General features: G+C 47.5%; 1 protein-coding gene across 1 annotated transcript in view; it reads right to left on the reverse strand.

Annotated features, from left to right (window-relative positions):
- Positions 1 to 15,098, reverse strand: part of SPRED2 (sprouty related EVH1 domain containing 2) — a gene marked incomplete at its 5' end in the record, with an annotated part of 118,632 nt that extends 103,534 nt beyond the window's left edge. The window contains one exon of the mRNA XM_082672293.1: positions 14,865 to 15,098. Coding sequence (XP_082528419.1) covers positions 14,865 to 14,890 — 26 coding nt within the window. The remainder of the gene's footprint in view (positions 1 to 14,864) is intronic.
- Positions 15,099 to 18,693: the final 3,595 nt, after the last annotated feature.

The following is an 18,693-nucleotide window of genomic DNA, read 5'->3' on the forward strand; positions in this document are numbered from 1 at the left end:
CTTAAAAAACTAAAAATAGAATTACCATATGACCCATCAATCCCACTACTGGGCATATATCCTGAGAAAACCATCATTCAAAAAGACACATGCACCCCAATGTTCATTGCAGCACTATTTACAATAGCCAGGTCATGGAAGCAACCTAAGTGCCCATCGACAGATGAATGGATAAAGAAGATGTGGTACGTATATACAATGGAATATTACTCAGCCATAACAGGGAACGAAACTGGGTCTTTTGTAGAGACGTGGATGAATATAGAGACTGTCATACAGAGTGAAGTCAGAAAGAGAAAAACAAATATCGTATATTAACACATATATGTGAAACCTAGAAAAATGGTACAGGTGAACTGGTTTGAAGGACAGAAATTGAGACACAGATGTAGAGAACAGACGTATGGATACCAAGGGGGGAAAGCAGCGGGGGTTGGAGGTGGTGGTGTGATGATTTGGGAGATTGGGATTGACATGTATACACTGATGTGTATAAAATGAATAACGAATAAGAACCTGCTGTATAAAAAAATTAAATTAAATTAAAAAAAACGAACCAATGCAAAGGAGAAAAAAGTCGTATTTTGGACAGCTGTAGGTGATTTTTTGGTGTGCTTTAGAATGTTTCTTTATTAAATAGAAGGCCTCTTGGATCAACAATTAGAGTTTATTTTGTATTGTGTCTTATGATCTCACTTTACATGTAACATCAATTTGGTATCTTCCTCCCTAAGAAATTATTTGTTACTAACTTTAATGAGATGGAACCACAAAGAAAAAGCGGGAAGGGAAAGAGCAAGTCCCCTTCCCTAATATGGATGTGTGTGACCTTTTGAATCCCCTCCTGTATGACAGATGACTCAGGATAAATTAAGGGGCAGTGATAGGGGAATTTTTTTGTTGTTTGAGCTACAACTGACCTATAACATTAGTTTCAGGTGTACAACATGATTCGCTATTGCAAAATGACCACCACAATAAAGTCTAGTTAACACCCATAACCCAGGGGGGTCTTTAAAAACAGTGAGTAATGCTCCTTGGGTGGTGCCATCTTGGTTGGTCACAACCCTCTAGGTTTGATGGTATTCCCCTCTTCGAAACCCTGATTAGTCCAAGATACGGTAGAATCTCCTAGATTTTTCGAAATACTGACACAGGGTGTGAGGGTGAAATTCTAATTCAATTGGTCTAGGGAGGAGAAAGGTGAGAGTGGAATGATGGACAGGTGTTGTGTCCTAGGAAAGCATGGCAAACCAACCCGGATATGCTCCACCTGGGGCCTCTTGATATACTGATAAACTGCCCTTATTAGGACAGTCAGGGGAGGAGTTCTAGTTCAGGCTGCATGCCACGGGTGGGCGCTGAACCACAGCTGTCTGTTCTCCTTGTCACTGTTGTACTGCTAGATGCGGAACACGAGGAATGTGAAAGGAGGGATCTGCAGGTAAACCATTTATAACCAAACCACCTTGACCATCTGGATGATCCAGAAGCACTGGGACGTGGAACCTGAAACCCCACAGCGCAGTCTTTAGGCTCATAAGGGATCCTTTGCTCTATGAGTAAGAAGGATGCCCAGCGGATGGAGATTAAAACGGGGGGGTGTAGAACCCCAAGAGAAGGAAGGTGAGGTGTGCCTTCCCAGCCTGTCTGCTGGACCGTGGGCTCTTGCGGATAGTGTGTCTTGGTTTAGGGATTGTTTTTATTCTTCCTCAAGCCTAGGTTTCTACACAGCCACCACACTTAGCTATGTGGTCTGGTACACGGGATAATCCCAACTTTATCTGGAGTTAACCTGTGGGGCAGCGGCCTTACAAAAATGAAAGTAAAATGATACCATAAAAAATATTCATTATATGACCAGCTGGTCAACTCTTCCCTCCCTCTCTTTGCTGTAACAGCACCTGTTGGCTTAGAAATGTTCGGAGTTCTCACACTAGTGCGCCAAAACCGCCACCCTTCCCATGCTGGCATCCACCGACCTCCCACCGACCTCCCACCTCCCCCACCCCCCAAAACCTGCATATCAAATATTACTTCCTGCTGTCTATGACCACACCGCCTTGGCAGTTAACATCAAAAGCAAACACACGAAGAGAAGAGAAGGCACTGGAGCTGGGGAGGAAAGACAAGCGTAGGTAACGTTTCATAGACTTTTTTGCTAGCGCCCAGATGCAAAAACCTTGGTCACATGTATTTCAACTTCTCATCTAAGGGCTCATCTTTTCTCCCCCAGAATGGGGAGCTGAGGGTAGCCCTTCTCTGCTTCCACTCCCTACCCTCCTGTTCCTGAAACACACATGAGGAAGCCACCCCTGGGGACCCCTACCTGCCACCCGAAGGTGAGCCACGCAGGAACAGCGTCTGGCAGCTCACCTATTCTCAACTTGTGCAGGGGCTGACCGAGGCTGACACTCTGTTCAATGTTGATGGTTCCTCATCAACACGGGCTATGTTTATCTAAATTGAACAGGTTTCCACCATCTTTTTCCTGTCTCTGGAGGGTTCAACAGCTCAGGGTAACAATTGTCATGAATGTTTAACACAGCACCCAAAATGGGACTGGAACCAAGGCCAGATGACATCTGCTTGCTTATATATCCCAAGCCACCAACTAGCTGTGTGACCCTGGGTTCCTCCCTCGACCTCTCTGGATTGCAATTTTTCCGTAAAAGAAGGGAGCTGGCATTGTCCTAAGATACTCTCCAGTTTTATAATTTTATGGTCAAGTTGCAACCATTTTACTTCATCGAGAAAGGGCAACGTATTCTCCACTTCACAAGGGCAATTTCAATTGAGTGGTGCTGTGTTCCTGCAGAAGTAACAATGCTAAAAGCAAACAAAAAACAAAACCCCTCACCTGGTTTATTACTAGCCTGTAAGTTTGATCTACAAAGTAAGCTGGTTAATTTTGTTATGAATTTCAGAACCCCCCCTATCTTCCAATAAATGTAACGACAACCTCTTTGGAACAAAGGTTCCCACAGCAGGGCCTACTGCATTTCATTAGAGCCAGAAGGAAAGCCCTGCCCAGATACAGGTTCTTAGTGGCCTCCCTAACTCCAGCCTAGCCTGCAACTAGTTGCAATTTACCAACATATCATTTTATCATTTCTTTGCTTCAAAACTTTATACAGCTCCATTCCACCTAAGAAACAAAAGCTCAAATACGTATTTTGTTAGCCTGGCAGGGGATAACCACTCAAATTTAGCCTCGCCCGACTGGACCAGCTTTCTCTGAGCTCCCCAAGCACAAACCCAGAGGTGGCGTTTCCTCGTCTGTGGAAGAAACCTTTGGACATAAGATGCCTCCTCTCCAACCTGCCTGACCCACCACTCTCCCACACCATCACCGCCACCATCCTTATCTGAGTTCTCTAAAACTCAAGTCCCACCTGGTCGAAAGTGAACTCTCCCCTGGCTACTGCAGCAAGAAGTACTTGAATTTCTTCTTTGTATTTCTCTCTATTTTTAAAAAGAATATTATACTTATAAATAAGAACAAAAGTTTTCTTAAAACAAGAACTCTACTTACAATACTTGGAGCTACAAGAGTTCTTCAGCATTCTGTTACTATCCAATCCCTTTATTTTAGAGATGAGAAAGCCAAGTCCAGAGAAGCAGCTCGGCATCTTGCCGAAGGTCCCAGGGCAGCTTAGTGGCAAAGAAGTGATGGGAACCTAAGTTTCCTGACTCCCAGAACTTACTGTACATGGCAACCTGGTACCATGTTCTCTGCTACTTGGTATCCATTCAAGAGCTTCTAGTGTTGAGTATATCCTCTTTTCCACAACAGAGAGTTGTGTGCTGCCCAGCACAGGTGTTCAGCAAATGCAGGAGGGGAAAGGGAGAAGAGCTGGACGACAGATGATACACTCCCCCAGGAACCCCTTCTTAGGAGGAGACCCAACTTTGTGCCAAGTCTCTGTGGGGGGATGTCCTGACTCATTTTCAACTCCTCCCATCCACCTCTAACCAATGCCCTCTGCTTTCCTTCAGACCTTCCAACCAATCCCCAAACGGCCCAGAGCATAAACACACCCTTTGCATACGCATCCCCTACAGAATGACCACACTCGTGTTCTTACATCCAGCATGAGGGTCACAGCAGCGATTCCCAACTTTCTAAGAGTAAGTATTCAAAGGTTGAAAATTCAGGGCTCGGCCCTCCTCCCCAGGGATTAGAGCTGTATTTTTAAATAACTGTGAATTGAGAAAAATATCACAAACATTCACCGTGAACTCAGTACAGTAGTATTTTATTGAGGTTGTATTTGATGATTCTATAAATGTAGCTACATACATTGAAAGAGTCATACATGTACATGGCGGATGTTATGTACATATTCGCTTCACAAACAACACTTGAAGTGCTTATGGGTCCCCAGTCACTTGTTGGGCAACTCCTGGGTGGTGGCATCAGTTCAAAACTTCAGAGGGGGGGGTACCTAAATGCTGGGGAGGGACCTCTTCCTCTGAAAGAAAAATATGATAGGCCAACGAGGGTCCACAATCAGCTCATTTCAGATTTCTCACTCCATCTACCTTCTTGTTGGAGTTATTACTTATCACAGGCGTTGGTATTTTTAGTACCTCCTTGGGGGGGAAACAAAGGGTCTTACTTCAGTCCTCTGGTCTATTCTTGGCTTTCCCAGCAATGCTGCCTCAGGTAGAAAGCCGCTTTCCGACTCATATTCCGGGCTCTTTCCCATCTCTCCCCAGGAATTATCTCTAAAGAGTAAGTGCTGACAAGTGATTGATCATTTGCATTTTAACCCTATTCAAATTTGGGTAAATGGTTTAATATGCATGCTAATATTCTATCATTATTCCAATTAAGGAAACTATTATGTTCAAGTGTTTAATCAGGAGAATTAGGGAGAACTCCAGACACTTAAAATTAACCTTTAATAGTCTTGACATTCATTTCATTTAAGTGCAATTTGCCAAGCTATAAGCAACTCCCTGCCTAAGACTTCTGCTTAAGCACGTGGGGATTCCTGATAAGACCTAAAAGCAATTCATTTCCTAACTAGATTGCTGTCTAAAAGAATAAACTAAAAGGGCTACAATTTAAATACAATCAAGTCCCCAAGCAGTCACATTCCAGAAGACTTAAACATCATCATCTTGATCCCCAGGAACAACAATGCTATTCGCTTCAGAAACAACACAACCACTTCCTCTTTCTCTGACCTTCTCAGTTTAATTACTTCCTGTGATTTCTTCTAGGGCTGAGTGTGCCTGCTTCCCAGGGCGGCTGGCTTTCCATAGGAGACTGATTTGTCTGGAAGGTGCAGAATGCCAGCTGACAGACATTACACACAAAGAGCTGGGACTTCCTATTTCTCTTTTAGCGATGGATCTCTCGGGCCGCCTGGCATGCACCAAGAACTTTTTTTAAGCCATAAGAAGAAGAAAAACTTCTTCCAGCACCTTCGCATCTAAAATCAAGCTATACCTCAAAGCTGGAGGTCCTGCCAAGAATGGGGAAGGGCAGGCCCTTGATGATATCTCTCCGCCTGGAAGCACCACCTTCTTGTCCAATGAGCTTCTTCAATAGCTTCCAAATGCCAAGTATGTGAGGTCACCTTTGAAGACACAAACCTGGCAGCCGGGAGCTCACCATCATCACAGCCACAGACAGGCTCTTGCTACTCAAAGGTCCCTGGATCTGCAGTACCAGCAGCATCAGGAAGTTTGTTAAAAATGCAGAGTCTCTGGCCTTACTGAATCAGAATCCTCATTTTAGAAGATTCCCAGGTGATTCCTATGCACATTCAAGTTTAATCCTCCTCTCAAAACAGCTAGGCTAAAAAGCAGGTCCAGGAGTATAGCGTGCTTGGTTTGCCGTCCTGCTCACACACACTCCATCAAGGGCAAGGTGGCCGGTTCTCTTTCCAAAAGAGGTCTCCGTGGAACTGCTCTTTGTATCAGTACAGAAAAGGCCACCTCAGTGGGCACTGGTCCCCTACTCCACAGAGCTGAACAGGAATGCAAGGAAGAAATGTCATCTCATAGTTCCGAGGCACTTCCAGGATTCTAAACGAGTTCTAACTTCATTCGCTCAACGGTAATGTCAATCGAGCTGTACACGCGATAGTTTCTTTGCAAAAACTGAGGCTCTGTGAAGTCATGACACGTCATGTTGTTCTACAGACACGGGATCTGAAGTCAAAGACTGTGGGTAAAAATAACAAATCCTGCTCTGTGACCTCAGACAAGATGCTTAACCTGGCTGAATCTTTTCTTTGCCTGCAGCTGTGGACCCTTCTGGCTCTTGGGCACAGTCCATCCACGTATGAGTGCGTGAGTTTATGTACATGCAACACACAAGCGCACACACACTCCCCCTAAAAATGACTCGAAGAACTTGTTAGGGGATTCTAGGAAGGGCATGTAGCTCCTCTAATGCTCTGGAGGAAGACTTCCCTCCACCCCAAATCTGGGAATCCCAATGCTTGCAGCTCGAGGGGGGAACCCTGCAGAGGAAGAGGAAGAAGAGAGGAAACACCTCTGGCAGCCGGTCAGTCCATGATCCAGACCACACTGGCCTCACACCCCTAAGGCACATGGAAGTGTCTAGCACGCTAGAATGTAAGCTCCCCAAGGGCAGAGGGTGCTTCCGAGTCACAGCTCAGCTCCTGCCTGACAGGTAAGGTGTCTGGAACACTGGGTGCAGTAAGTGAATGGCACTCCACAGCTAGTCTCTCCCTTTCCTCCAGCCTCACCCCCACTGCTCTTTATTTTAGCCAATAAATAATTTATACAGTTAGGATCCAAGTATGCTCTAAAGTCAAGTTCTTTAGATTCAAAGAATACTAGACTCCAAATGGACGCCTGGAATCTAGCAAATCTACTCATTTTCCTTAGCATAAAAGACATCTAAGAACGGATGGTAGGGGCCTCAAAGCTGGTTTGCAGACAGCAAACTCCTCATCTGAAACCTGTTCACCCACAGATTAGTGAGAAGGCCACCATTAAGCCTTCAGGGCCAGAAAAGTAACACTGAGCCAGGGCACACCATCCTGGCACAGCAGGCTGGTTTTGGAATTTGGAGAGTGAGAAAAATCCCAGATACGATTTAAACTATTAAGCAAAGGAGAGAAATGTAATGACTATGTTAAGACTATATTCACACTTATCCAGCTTCCAAAGGTCTGTAAAAATGAGTAAAATTATTGGGATGCTGACGATTAAATTAAACCTCTGGTCCAGCATCCACTTTATTCCTTGGCTGGAAATATAAAATGCGAACACCAACACGGCACGCAAGTAGACAAAACAAGCCATAAGCCAGCTTACTCCTAAGAGAACTCTCAGCCTCACTCATTTCCACCAAGCCTATTGACTCTTGTTTTAGAGACAATTTGAACGCTATTGGTAGTATGATTTCTAGACCACAGACAGGGATGGCAAGAGAGTCAACTATATGCTACTATAGATAAGTACACTGACTGTTAAGAGTCTGTAGCGGGAAGAGGCAGAGTGTGACCCCAAAGCCCACGTTTCTTCCACTACCATCATGACAATCTGCCCCTCGCAGTAGTTCTGAAAAAAACAAAAACAAACAAACAATAAAACTCAAAGTCTTTTTGGATGTGGGTACAATGTGAATTGTCATTTAATTTTTTAGATAAGGTAAAACTATTTTTCAATTAATGAACATTTATGTTAACCAATCAATAAATGTTTGCAGAAAGCCTACTATGGGCTCAGCACTCTGCCAGGCTATGTGGTATACAGGTCAATAAGCTATTATTCCCACACCGGGAAGGGCAGACGGGCCAAGCTTCTGGGTGCATTCTCAGTTAGGGTGGGATGCAAATATTACAAAACAAACAGTGCTTATCTGAAAAATCAATAAGGGAGGCAGAGCCAAAGCAATGAGAAAAAGAAATAAGAGGAATAAACAATGAAAATGAAACACAAAGATGAACTAGGAAAGACAATTTAAAAAACTTAGCCTGAGGGGCTTCTCTGGTGGCGTACTGGTTAAGAATCTGCCTGCCAATGCAAGGGACACGGGTTCGAGCCCTGGTCCGGGAAGATCCCACATGCCGCGGAGCAACTAAGCTTGTGAGCCACAAGTACTGAAGCCCGCACTCTAGAGCCCACGAGCCACAACTACTGAAGCCCGCGAGCCACAACTACTGAAGCCCACGCGCCTAGAGCCCGTGCTCCGCAACAAGAGAAGCCACCGCAATGAGAAGCCCACGCACCACACGAAGAGTGGCCCCCGCTCGCCGCAGCTAGAGAAAGCCCGCGTGCAGCAACGAAGACCCAACGCAGCCAAAAATAATTTTTAAAAAGTTAAAAAACTTAGCCTAATTAAGTTTTAAGCGTTTATGAATGACCACAGGGGATAAATCTAAGAATGGAAACAACGAGATCTGAAAAGTCGTTATTTCAGTACAAAGAGGAGGGGCCAAAGCCCTACATTTTGAAGCTGCCCGTGTTGTTTCAATCTCTTCACTCACAACTGCTAAATGCCAGGGTGAAGTCAAAATCCATTTCTCCTTAGTGCAAGTCAACATAGAAATTTTGTTTTCAAGTAAATTTTCAACTACCCTTTGAAAGTAGCATAAATAACATAAACAGGATTTGCTATCATGTGCCCCCTGTGAACATATTGTTGACAAAAGATTACCTGAGAAATGAGTAGTTACAAAACAGTTGGTTCTTAATTTAGTCAACTCCTATGCCAGTTAATATCAAATATTTTACTAAGATCCAGGCCTGACTTCCTTTCCCTGACAGGGTACACCAAGCTGTGGTAACAATCTTCTATGCCTACTAGGGCAAGCACACAGAAAACGCATTTCACAGAGCACGGTGTGCACCAGTGCAAAACGTTCCTTTGACTCCAGTGACTAAAAGCCCTAGACAATGCCTTAAAAAATCATCAGTGTTCTAGCCTTAAATATTGATCAAAAAGAAACATTTACAAGAATAGTTAATGAGTTTATCAATGTGACTGGGTCTTTGAAAAAAAAAAAATCAGCCCAATTTACTTAAGAGAAAACAAGCCAAAACCGAACACAAAAACTTCCTGCTCTGCCTCTGTTATCATCTTGTTCCGTTTCTGAGGATTTTGCTGTTATATTGTGTATTTGTGTTCATCCCCATAATATAGGAACTCTGCCAATAGTGGAGTTCATCAGCACAGCTGTCTCCAACTTCAAGTGTTAAGACTCCATCAGAACCCTATAGCTACTGCAAATTGATAATACTGTGATTTCTGCCGAGATTCTCCTGCAGAGGCAGAAACACAGGCCCTGGCTTATTGTGTTTAAGACGTTCTACTTCCCAGTTCTCACAACAGTGATTGGAATCAAAATGGTTTTGAGATGTCAATCACAGATCACCACCACCAGATAGTTCTGCACCCAATTGCCACAAGACATGTTTCAGGTGAACACGGAGTTTCTGAGAAGGAGGTTTATACACAACCTAAGTTAACCAAATAGGACAACTATAATTATTGCATTAGTCTGCGGGGGCAAAACAGCATTTTAAAATAATCAAATCCATTTTTTAATTTAATAGATCTTTATTAAAAGCAACCACAATGTGCCCAATGGTATTGGGACAACAGTTAGAAAACTAGGCAGTTAAGAGGTAACCCTAAATCCCAAAAGCTCATGTTCTGGGACAGAATCTAGCTGGGTGTAAGTCCAACTCTAAATGGTGATAACTGTCACACAGTGTGGGAGGAAAATGCTATAAAGAGCCCACGGTTTTGACTTAGGGAGTCGGGGTGGGGAAAGTCTAGGAGGACCTCATAAGAGGAATGACTCAGAGCTGGCTGGCGGGGGGAATGAGCAGAATTTCACTTGCTGGAGAAGGAAAGGAAGAAAGATGACTCCGGAATAAACAGCATAAGCAAGGAGACTGTTGAGCAGAATAGTATCGGTACTGATACTGATCCACTTTTTATACATGTTTTTGGTTAAAGGGACTGGAAAAAAGGTAGCATTTGTTAAGATCCCTGTGGAAATAAACCCAACAGATGGAGGTTAGTCCAGGCCCACCACCTAACAAGACATACAGCCTTGCAGTAGGCACTTTATACAATGACAAAGTCTTTATACAGTGACAATGTCCTGGCTTATAAGCTTGTTAAGGTCTTTCCAAGGTTTTTGTTTTGTTTTGCTTTCAAGATTTTCTAAGGAAGAGACCAAGATTCCAATTCTGCATAGTCAACTCTGTTTTCAACATTTAAGGATTCTATTCAGGTAGAGTAGAAACACACCCCTTTTTTTTTAAGGCTAATGCATAGAGAACAGATCAATACTTGTAATGGGTCTAATTACCACAACTCTTATTTCAATGACTGTAGAGCGAACATTCCAGTAATAATCAACTCTGAATTCACAGTCCTCCCATTATCTTAAGGTGTATCACAGAATGCTCAAGCCCAAGTCTATTTAAATTCACTTTAATTCAGTATGTGCTTCATAGCACTTTCAGGGAAGATAAGGGAAATGAAAGAAATTATGGCAATGACAGACTGTCATCAATTCAGAAGAATTAGGGACAGCGTGACTGTCAGAAACAGTGTGAGCTCTGAAGTCAGAATGACTAAGGCTGAGCACCCTCTCCCCTTCTCAGACAGTACCTCATGGTGCTTTAAAAACACAGTCCTTCCTGAGCCAGGCTGCTGGGGTTACTTAACCTCTCTGGGCCTTGATTTCCGCACCTATAAATGGAGGTAATAAAACCATCTACTGCATAGAATTGTTGAGAAGACTAAATGAGTAAAGTGCTATAAAAGTTATTTGCTCTCTTCAGCTTCCTCATCAGTTAAATGGGGTAATACCTCCTTCACACGGTTATTTGAAAGTGAGCCTGTAAGAAACCTATCTCAGTGCCCAGCACAGAGCCGACACCAGACACCTGTTATTCCTAGTGTGGGCTGCAAGCTTTACACAGGCTAGCTCATTTAATTCCCACGGCAACTCCACGAAATCGGTAATATTTATTCCCATTTTACTCACTCAGATAAAAGCAAAGTGAGATACATAAGTAACTTGCCTTAGATCAGAAAGTGACCAAATGGCTAAGCCTTGAGCCATAAGAATATGTTACAAATGCATTTAAAGCGGGATCTTCAGCCCTTGGCTGAAATAACCAGTTAGAAAGACATTTTTCAGTCAGTTGAGACTGAGAGTTAAAGACAACAGGGAATTATTCTTAATTTTGTAAAGTGTGATCATGGTATTGTGGTTTCACGGGATAGTATGCTCGTCTTTTGGAAAGTAAGCTCAAGTAATTGGATATGAGAGTTCTAATGTCTAATTTCTTTGAAATGGTTCAGCAAAAATATTAGAGCCTTTTTTTAAAAAAAATGGGAAATCTTCCAACATTAGGGAAAATATGTGCGAGGGCAGAGCTACAAATCCATTCTCAGCAAGATGTGTGTTGCAGAGAAGAGTTCATGAACAAAATAGAAAGCTGAATGGTAGCCAGGTGTCTCCTGCTTGAGAAGGGTTTCTTCATTTTGTCTGCAAATTTCCAAATCATTTATAACCATGATCAAATGATTTAAGAATACAGACGGAATACATATGATTTAAAAAACATTTTCCACTCCCTGTATACAAAAGACCACTTTCAATAATGTATTGATGCTCGTTAATTTTTCAATTATTAAAAAGCAGATCTGTGGAGTTGTAAATCTTAACATGCATTTCTATCTGGAGTGGGATCAAAAAAGGATCAGGGTATTTTCTATATGGAAGCTGTTGTTTAGGACCATCAGCGAAAAGAGCATTCCTAAATTTATGAGCATGTATTTATTAGAGAACACTTTTATTTTTCTCTTTTCTTTTCTTTTTTGGCCACGCTGCACGGCTAGCAGGATCTTAGTTCCCCCACCAGAGACTGAACCCGGCCCACAGCAGTGAAAGTACAGAGTTCTAAAAACTGGACTGCCAGGGAATTCCCTAGGGAGGAGTTTTAAACTGACACGAAAAAGAACATTAGAAGACAAAACTTATTATTTTTAAAAAATTAAGCATGATTTTACCAGTTGCAAGACTGAGTTATTGTATTCTGATGCTAAGTGTAACGTATTTAAACACCTGTATTGTGTAATAAAAACCTTAAATATATGTGGACTATCAGGAAAATCTATTTCACCTAAGGCACAAATATATCTCTCAAGTCTCCAGTTTGATGTCACTTCCTTGTAAGTAACACACCTTGTCTACTTCTGAAAGATTATCTGAGGGACCTCAAACATAAAACCATTAGAAAATAGGAGACTGTAATGAATATAGAGGAGCAGTAAACAAATCTAGCGAAAACCTAAGCTAACATGGCTACCATAATCAAGCAAAAATTTTAGCGGAGCTTCCAGAAAGTGGTAGCAAAAACAAAAAAAAAGCAATCACAGCTAGCTCTGTAACTCAGAGAGAAACCTTCTTCCTGGCACCAGCATTTAAAAGGAATTTTTTTCAGAGGGATCATTACATAAGAACGTTAACCAATATAATGGACAGAGTCCACAAATGGCAGTTTACAGCCCGAACAGCCCGTTTTCTTAGCAGGCATTTCTTGTCTCATGACAAGGTCATTACATTAAAAGAAATCCCGAGAAGGCCACTTCTGCAGTGCGCTAAGGTGCCACAGCTTTCTGATTCTCTAACTGAAACCAGAACCTGTCCTCAAATATCCATTGTCTCAACTGGGCTTCTGACAGCAGTGGGGGCAGCCGGTTCCATGCTGAACTGCTCAGAAAGCCTGGAAGAGAGAGATTTATTTCTTGCTGGTGATTCCACATGAAATCCCTTTGCTTTGGATACCAGATGGGGTAGGATGTACAGCCGACCTGCTGCCCTGAAAAGGGAGCGGCCAGGCCAGTATCCCCAAGGGATGGAGCCAAGGAACCCAATCTAAGGCGGTGAACCAATCTCCAACAAGCCCAGAGCATGGCAACCGTCCCTCCCTGCTGCTACCGCTAACTGTGTGTTTAGAGCCAAACAAGGACCCATAAAAATACCTGTTTATTAGTCAGGTCCAAAAAGGGGCAAGGCGCAGCAGCATATTCCTCCCCCTGCGCCATATTTCAGCCCTAGAAGGGCAACATTTTACGATTTCAAGATACAGTCTATGAAGGCAAAGCAAAAGGTCTAAAATAGAAAGACCAGTAGATGTGGTGGGGCAGCGGACACGCACACCAGGCGGGATCCTCTCCAGCTACGGACGCGTGTCCGGCAGACCAGGAGTTACTGCAGTCAAAGCTCCCTAGGGACCCACAGAAAGGAAATTCCCTTTCCCAAACACCAACCCTCCCAACACCCCCTCCCGCCCAGCCTGGTGACAGCAGACGCCAAAGGATAAAGGGGCATTTAAAAAAAAAAAAAATTAGATTCTTAGAGCACAGCATTCTGTCACCTGCTGCATAGCCCTCAACGCCGGCCAGCCCAGAGTCACTTCCCCTCTCTGCCCCGGGTCTCAATGCTCGCGGGGGCAAAAGACCCGGGGCCTCGGGCGGGGGCTACCCACAGCCCTCACGCCCCTGCACACACGCACGGGGCCTCCCTCCAGGCAAGTCCCGGCGGCTACAGACCCGCTCTCTGCGCCCCGGCCAAAGAGCCCCAGCCGGCGCCGCCGCTACCTTGGCTAATGGCAGCTCTGAATGAAAGGAGCCGAGGCAGGCTCCGGATTTATGAATGTGCAGGGGAGGAGGGGAGGGATATCATGTGACAATAAAGGAGACCGTCTTATTCACAAAAAAAAAAAAAAAGTGGCTGGCGGCGGGCACAGCCACTGAGCAGAGACGGCCGCCGCGGTGCGGTGACCGCTCGGACCCGAAGCCGACGACCTCAGGCACGGGTTCGGGCGGCCCTGATTCTATTGCATCCGCGATCGGAAACGCCTCGGGCGCGGGTGGGAGAAAGCCAAACCGGACTCGGCGACCGTGGAGCCGGAGGGAGCTGCACCCTTGGCCCGGGGCTGGAGAAAGACACGGGTCCCGCGGGAGGCTTTACACAGAGACCCTCCAGCGAAGCGCCCCGAGCATTGTTCCCCTCGGGCCCGCGGGCTGGGCACGTACACGTGTGCACGCGCACACGCACAGATAAACACACACACAGATACATACACACACGTGTCCGCAGCGCGCTGCCCCGCACGCTTCCGCCCGCCCCCGCCGCACGACCTCTGATCCGCCCAGCAAGCAGCCCAGACCCCGCGGGACGCCTGTGCTGGGCCCGCCGGCGCGTGCACACACACTCACACGCGCCGCGGGACCCCTGGGCGGCTCCAGCACGCCGGCCCGCGCGGGGACCCGGGCGCACGCAGACCCCCGCGCAGCCCGCGCCCAGTCCTCCCTGTGCTCCGCCGTGTTTTTTATGAATGAAAATGTGGTATGCAAATGAGAGCGATTCAGGAAAACGACATGGCGGAGCCTCGGCCCCAGTGGGCTCCCGAAGGGACCGCGGCGCTAGCGGCGGTTGGGAGAGCCACAAAGTCACCGTGTAAAAACCCACCGACCCCGGGAAGCCGGAGCGGGGGTGTCAGGTCTTCCGCTCCCGCCGCCGAGGATCTCGGCGGGAGGAGTGTTTGTGAGTCCCCGGACAGGGAACGGGGACCGCCCCGAGGTCACCCGCGCGCCCTTGGTCCCCGCAGCGGCCACCAGCCCGCCGACCCAAGGCGCGCCCCCGCTGGCCCGCAGCAGTTTTCGCCCCCTCCTCACTTCAACAAGCAGGAAATTTCGCGTCCCAAAGCCCACAGGCCAGCGAGTCGCTGCACCCCACGCCAAGTTCACCCAACCAGAGTCCCCGCCCGCGTTCTCAGCCCCGGCCCCCACGCTGCCCCTGCGGGGCACCCTCGTCCCACCCCGCGGCCAAACTTACTCGTCCGGGTGTGTTTCTTCGGTCATTTTCCTGTTCACCTAGACGCCTGTCCCGCGGCGGGCAGCTTTGCTCCCTTCATCTTCCTGTCTGCTCACCCCCCTTCTTCACATCTCCGGAGATCGCCTGATTTGTTTGGGGGGAGCTGCTAGAGATGAAGGGGACGCCGCAGAAGGCAGAAGGGGAAGCAGGGCGACCGGAGCGCGGGGTGAGGTCTGGGGGAAGGGGTGCACAGGCAAGCTTCGGGGGGGAGTGAGCGCCGCAGCGCCGAGGGGCTCGGGGGCGGGGGGCTCCGGGGGCTCGGGGGCGGGCGGAGAGGAGAGATTTGGGCAGGGGACAGCGATGGGAGAGGAGGAGAAAAACAAGAGCGCCGTGGAGCGGCAGGGACCGCTGAGAGCAGGAGGAGAGGGCGGGCCGCGGGTGGGGGCTTGGTCCGGGGATGCCCCCGGAGAACCGGGCCAATCACGGTTCCGGGGAGCGCTCGGCGGTCGGGGGAGGTGCGCCTGGAAGGCGGTGCAGGGCGCCCGGTACGAGCCCCATCTCTTGACTCCGCCGATTTACTCCATATTGGATTCTCACCGCCGCCAACAGGAGGAGGAAGTAGGGCGGAAGCGATGACGTCTTCCCAGCGGCCAGAGGTGGTGGAGTGCAAAAAGCTTCCTACTTGCGACCGAAAAAAAAAAAAAAAAAAAGGAGGAAAAAAAAAAACTTTGTTCCGTCTACTGAGCATGCCCGGCTTCCTTTCCCCCCCACCCCCCACCCTCCCTCCTGGCTTCCACTCCCGGAGGAGCCCCGGAGCGGAGTTACTTGCGCCGCGTCTAACTCCGGATCCTCCTTCGTTAGCGCTCCGGGTTTTAAGATGCCCGAGAGGAGGGAGGAGGCGGCAGCCTCAGACTCGCACACATCTGGCTCCCGGTTGGTTCCCTCCCTCCTTCGAAACCCCTGGATTAAAAATCGGAGGACTAGGGGGGCGGGGGGGGGGGAGACGAGGAGCTCAGAGGAGGGCCGGAGGGGTGCTCGCGATCAGAAGATCAACTATCCCCGACCTTGGAGCGGGAGAGTGGGGGGCGGCACAGGTGCCTTTGCCAAGATTCTGAACGTCAGAGGCTTTTCAGTTTCACGTGAATCTTATGATCTTTTTTTTTCTTAGTAGGGGAATGGGCAATTTTAAGGAATCATTATTTGTACATTGAAAAAAAGAAATCCAACACAACCCAGAAACGTTTGCATTCCAGTAGAAATGAAAGACTTTCCCAGGTTAAAAGGTAAACCCAAATATGTTTTTTAAATTATTCAGTAAATCTCTCTCAAGTTGGTGGAGGATCGCCCTTGTCCCAGGCCCTTGAACGCTACAATTCCTGGCCCAGAGGTTGCCAGCTGCCTGGGCTTTGGCACAGTGAGATGGGGAGATGGAGAGCTCCTCGAGCCCTGTTCCCCCTCCACCTCCCCTTTGTTTTTAAATTATTTTTCCTGCCTTGGCCTGGGACCCTGGGCCTGGATGGGCCTGCACTTTCTAAAACAGCACTGTCTAGGCAATGGGCAGGCAACCTAAACAACTGTAACAGGATCTTTGCTTGGCTTGATGCTCTGCTGTTGCAGTCTTGAAATTCTTTATGGTGTTTGAACAAGGGGCTTCACGTTGTTACTCTGCAGTGGGTCCCACAAATTCCATAGCTATTGGATATTTCCTTCTGGGGTCTTGCTAGGGAGCAAGAGATGCAGTCTCTGCCCCTTCCTGATCTCCCAGTGCAGTACTTTTCTATCCTCCTGAATCTGCCAAGACACTACACAGAGATTTTTAACTTAATAGCAACCACTGAACAAATTAAGAGAAGATTATATGCCTCAAATGTAGTATACCTAAAGTGTACATGTATGCATTTGGACAGCCACAAGTACTCCGAAGACAGAATTTCACCTTGAGTCAAGGAAAAGCTAGTGGTTTACCCTAGGCTTCGTGTTTACGATAACCGTGATCTTGGTGGACGTGGATTGGGTTCCACCCACCCTTGATGCTGAGTGCTGCTGTGTGGTGGTGAAAAGGGCACTAAACAGGGGAGGAACACCTGGGTTCTGGTTTTCTCCTAGCAGTCCTGAGACCCTGAGTGAGGCTTTTAGCAATTCTTCAGTTTCTTTATAAAACAAAGATAACAAGGCCACGCTTGTCCTTCTGTTTTTGAGGCCATTGAGGGTCTATGAGAAAGCACTGAACAAAGCAAGACCTCGTTGTTGTCCAAATCCCCGTAAGGCTAAGGCATCTACCCAGTTCTCACCTTTGCCCATTGTTGCTTTTCTCAACAATGTTTGAAAGAGTTCCCACTCATTCATTCCTGAACTTCCAGGAACATGGACATTTGTCCATGTCAAAATTATCCACCCAATGGGCATCTCTTCGGCGCCACCCTCCAGTTTCAGAGTACTCAAATGGCAAGGTGGCAGGCGAGGTGATTATTAATTTCTGCAGGTAGGCAAGCTGATTCTGTGTTATCACAACTCATTCATCCAGCTCCCTGCTAATAGCAGTGAATGACTGGCCCAACCCAGGGACCAGGCAGCCGGAGGAACAAAACATTCCAAGGTCCAGGAGTAACCAGGTCCCAAATTGGTTGTCCTGCTGCCAGACTCCAGCAGGTCCTTAAGTTCTCTGAGCCTCGGGTTCGGTGTCTGTAGTGTCAGGATAACTCCCACAACATAGAGTCGTTGGGAGGATTAAATGGCTATAAAGTGAAGGCACTGCTGTGTTACGCACTCTGCAAATAGGAGATTAATGGCAACCATTTCTTCCTTCTAGCCTGTGGATTACCAAATGCTCCCCCCACCGCTCCTGGTCCTCTGTGTTCCTCTAAAGAAAACCTTGCAATTCTCTTCTGCCTTCTTCATTACCCAAAAGGGGCCTTTTGATGAAAATGTTCCTAGCAGGTCACCTCTTGTTCCCCCCCATCAATTGCTAACTGTGACTCCGGCAACTCCAAAAATAAATGGCGGTAGTGGGCGAATAACTTAAATGTTTTTTGATCTATCAGGGTGTTATCAAAGTCTACTGGATTGTTTCCAGAATAGGGGGTATCACGGATTCAGGGCTTTAATGACATTGCTGAAAGAGCTAAATACCCGCATCCCGGTCTCTCCCACACAACCAGCGAAACAAGGGGCAGGGAAAGCAAACCAAAGGTGTCTCGTACAGCGTCAAAAGTAATATTGATCTGCTCACAACTTCACGCTAACCTAGCGGAGCCCCCAGCAGGACCCCCACCTACCCGCCTCTCAACCGGAGTCCGGGGCCCGGGAGCACCCCCTCCCGAATCCTCCTCGCCAGCCGCCTGGAAAGCCTGGAGCCCGGAACCGGAGCGACCCTCGGCGACCGCCGGACGGGCATGCTCAGTAGACCCGCAGGTCTCCTTTAAGTCGGAAGCCGGCCGCGGCCCCCGCCCCCTCCCGCCCCGCAAGTGCGCGGGGAGAAGCGGACATTTTCTCCTTTTCAGCAATCTGCTCTTTCTTGTCCTTCGCCCCCGCTCTGCGTCCTCCCGCTTCTCGCCCGTCGGGGTCCGGTAGGGCGGGGAGTGTAGATCTCCCCGGGGTGGGCTGGTGATAATCAGTTCGCTTCTCCTCCCGGGTGTGTGGGGGCGTGGGATAGGGGGTGATTGGGGGGGACTCCACTGTGCCCTAAGGTTTGTGCTGCCCGGCCGCGGCCCGCAGGAGCCCCCCTACCGCCGCGGCGCCCCCCGCTCCCCGCCCCGCGAGGCGGGCGCAGCTGCGTTCCGCCTGTCCTCACCTCACCCCCATTCTGCCCCTTAGGTATTTCTCAATGACCGGCGCTCGGAAGACACTTCCG

The sequence above is a fragment of the Grampus griseus genome (genome assembly GCF_964374135.1).
Source record: "Grampus griseus genome assembly, chromosome: 15".
In the NCBI taxonomy this organism is placed as follows: Eukaryota; Metazoa; Chordata; class Mammalia; order Artiodactyla; family Delphinidae; genus Grampus; species Grampus griseus.